The sequence below is a fragment of the Opisthorchis viverrini genome (assembly GCF_000715545.1).
Source record: "Opisthorchis viverrini unplaced genomic scaffold opera_v5_105, whole genome shotgun sequence".
In the NCBI taxonomy this organism is placed as follows: Eukaryota; Metazoa; Platyhelminthes; class Trematoda; order Opisthorchiida; family Opisthorchiidae; genus Opisthorchis; species Opisthorchis viverrini.
The window spans coordinates 69,209-71,679 of NW_008751759.1; the positions used below are offsets into that span (position 1 = coordinate 69,209).

Here is a 2,471-nt window from a genome sequence, read left to right on the forward strand (position 1 = left end):
TCCAAACAACACGCGATCAACAGGCGAATCAAAGGAAATGACAAGGCATATATATATATATATATATTCATAGTTTGACCTTGAAGATGCCGGAAGTTCGCTAGCAAGCAAAAATGCGGAGTTTTTTGGGGGATATTGATATCCCCAACACATTAATCCCCCGTGACTTAAAGCCACTCGGTATACGAAGCGTACGTGCTGGATACTTGGACCATCATTTGGCCTTAGCGGTTTTTGGAGACACAAAGCTCTATTATCTGAGTCAGTTTTTGTACCCAACTGCTACCCTCTAAATCTATCTGGTTCTACGGTTGTGATCAATGACCTCGCTGCCTAATAAGACAAGTCAATACTGGGACACAGGATTTATTTTTCCCCACATCAGCATGCTTTTCGTAGAAGAACACGCTCGATGAATTTTTTGGTTTAATATATTGATGCTCTCAAGAAAAAAATTCTATGGTCCGTTCCGACACTATCTGTTTTCCCCATCGTTTTCATATTCTCTTGGTGCCAGTATGCAAGGTCACGTCAGCGAATCTTTAAAATGAAAGGCTGGTAATTAGCCGAGTAACGAGTGGACAAAGCGGTCATACGTATGAAGCCAAGATAATTGCCTGTACCACATGCTTTCACTATGCACAGGCGGGAAGTGTTTTTCTCTAATGAATTGCAAGTCTGAAAGCATGAATGTGCTAAAACTTCACTTTTTCGCCTCGACGATGGCTTTAATGCTCACTGACAAGATTATTCTGAACTGGAAAATGCATGACTTACGGAGGTTTCACAATGTTCGTTACTTTAAGACGCCAGTTGCAAGTCACAAGATGGTCTTGGCCCTCTCATCGATTTTCTTACTCGTCCAATGAAAAAAAACGCGCGCAGTACTCTTCCTTTCCGCACAATAGCTTGTATTCCCACTTGTCATCCAGTCGATAAGTGACCCTAGCGGATCTGATGAGTCGGTTACAGGTTGAGCGACTGTTCCCTCAATTTCTTCCTTTTTCAGTGGACGCTGCAAGTCTAGAGTGTGCAGGGCACGCTAAGGTCAACCTTATGTAAGGTGGTATCCGTTTGATTCACCATGTTTGCCTGTTCCTTTACCCTGGAAGCCTCATAGGGGTATTGGGGCGCTCGATTTGATCCGAAAGCTAGTGACTAATGTACGTTTGGGCTTCTGGTTCGGTTACCAAATATTTGTAACTTCTATTCGTGAAGGGTGTTATCCCTGGAAATCACTTACTCGTGGTTCCCACGAATTACCCCGCGTTTCACTCTTTTTCGTATAGTCAATCGCAGCCGGGAGTCACGGCGGTCCAGTGCATCGATCTGGACGGTCTTTGTCTTGCCTCGAAGGGTCCAACAAATGAACTGTCCTGTGGTCTGCTGAGCAGTGTGTACAAACATGCACAAAGTGTCGAGGATGTGGATGACTTTCCTGTTGTGGTTATCGAACAAGATTCTAGGTAAGTCTCTGTGTCAAGCCGTTTGGCATGCCTTTCTAGTTCAGTTCTGCTTTGCAGATTCGATGAAGTTCTGACTGTGATCCACAAATCAAAGGCGTAACGAAAGCACCACTTACATGGGTGACTCTTGGTACTGTACATAGTTGTATTGAGAAATAAACAGATTTCCGTGTTTTTCACATCCCTGTTATAATGGGTTGGTAGATTTTCTGTTTTCTATTGGTTGTCGTGAACGTGATTTGGACCTGTGGATGGCGTGTACGCGATAGCCTAGCTACAAATAGAACATCCGATAGTAATCAATCACTAGTATGATGAAATTGACCTGTGCCTGCATTCTGACCACTGGGCAGAGTAGTATTTGCAAAAGTGATATGGGGTTTCTATCACCAGACCAACTTCAAAACTACCCTGCGATCCGTTTATGCTCACAACAAGGAGTTGCGCTGATTGAGGAGATTGAGTCACTTTAGATGATGGCTTCATCTCCTAACGACTTCGAACTTCGAATTGCAGCTGAACCTTGTACCTGTTCTGGTGATCGTTGATGTGACCTTGGAATCGATTTCACTGACAGAAGATGGAAGTCGCTTAACTGCTCCACAGTTCGATCAGACAGGTGCTCGTTTTTACTCGCGTTTCAAGTCCCCTGTCTATGATGTCCGAATAGTTTTCACCCTGACTGCAGGTGAGTTGAGATGTGCATTGGCCTGTTGGTGGAATTGAGTGTGGTGTTTTGAGAGTTCCTTGTATGAGCAACAATTCGTGGTTGGACGACATTAAAGGTGCGTCCTAAGGCCATTTAATGTCCTTCTTGAGGAGCCAAATACGCTTCCATTGGTATATGGTACTCCAGGACCGACAGACTTCGTTTGTGCTGAATGAGACGAAAGCCCGTAAATTGAAGATGCTGTCACGTCTATGGAGGCTTTAGACACAATGGTCGGAGATCGAATGATCCGAACTGCTTGCAGTGAAACTTCTCTAGGACAGTATTTGACCGCT

The 2,471-nt window shown here is 44.3% G+C and overlaps 1 protein-coding gene across 1 annotated transcript in view; it reads left to right on the forward strand.

The window, feature by feature from the left end:
- T265_05450 (hypothetical protein) overlaps positions 1 to 2,471 on the forward strand; it is a gene marked incomplete at both ends in the record, with an annotated part of 15,947 nt that overhangs the window by 3,669 nt on the left and 9,807 nt on the right. The window contains one exon of the mRNA XM_009170461.1: positions 1,300 to 1,466. Within this exon, the coding sequence (XP_009168725.1) occupies positions 1,300 to 1,466 (167 nt within the window). The remainder of the gene's footprint in view (positions 1 to 1,299; positions 1,467 to 2,471) is intronic.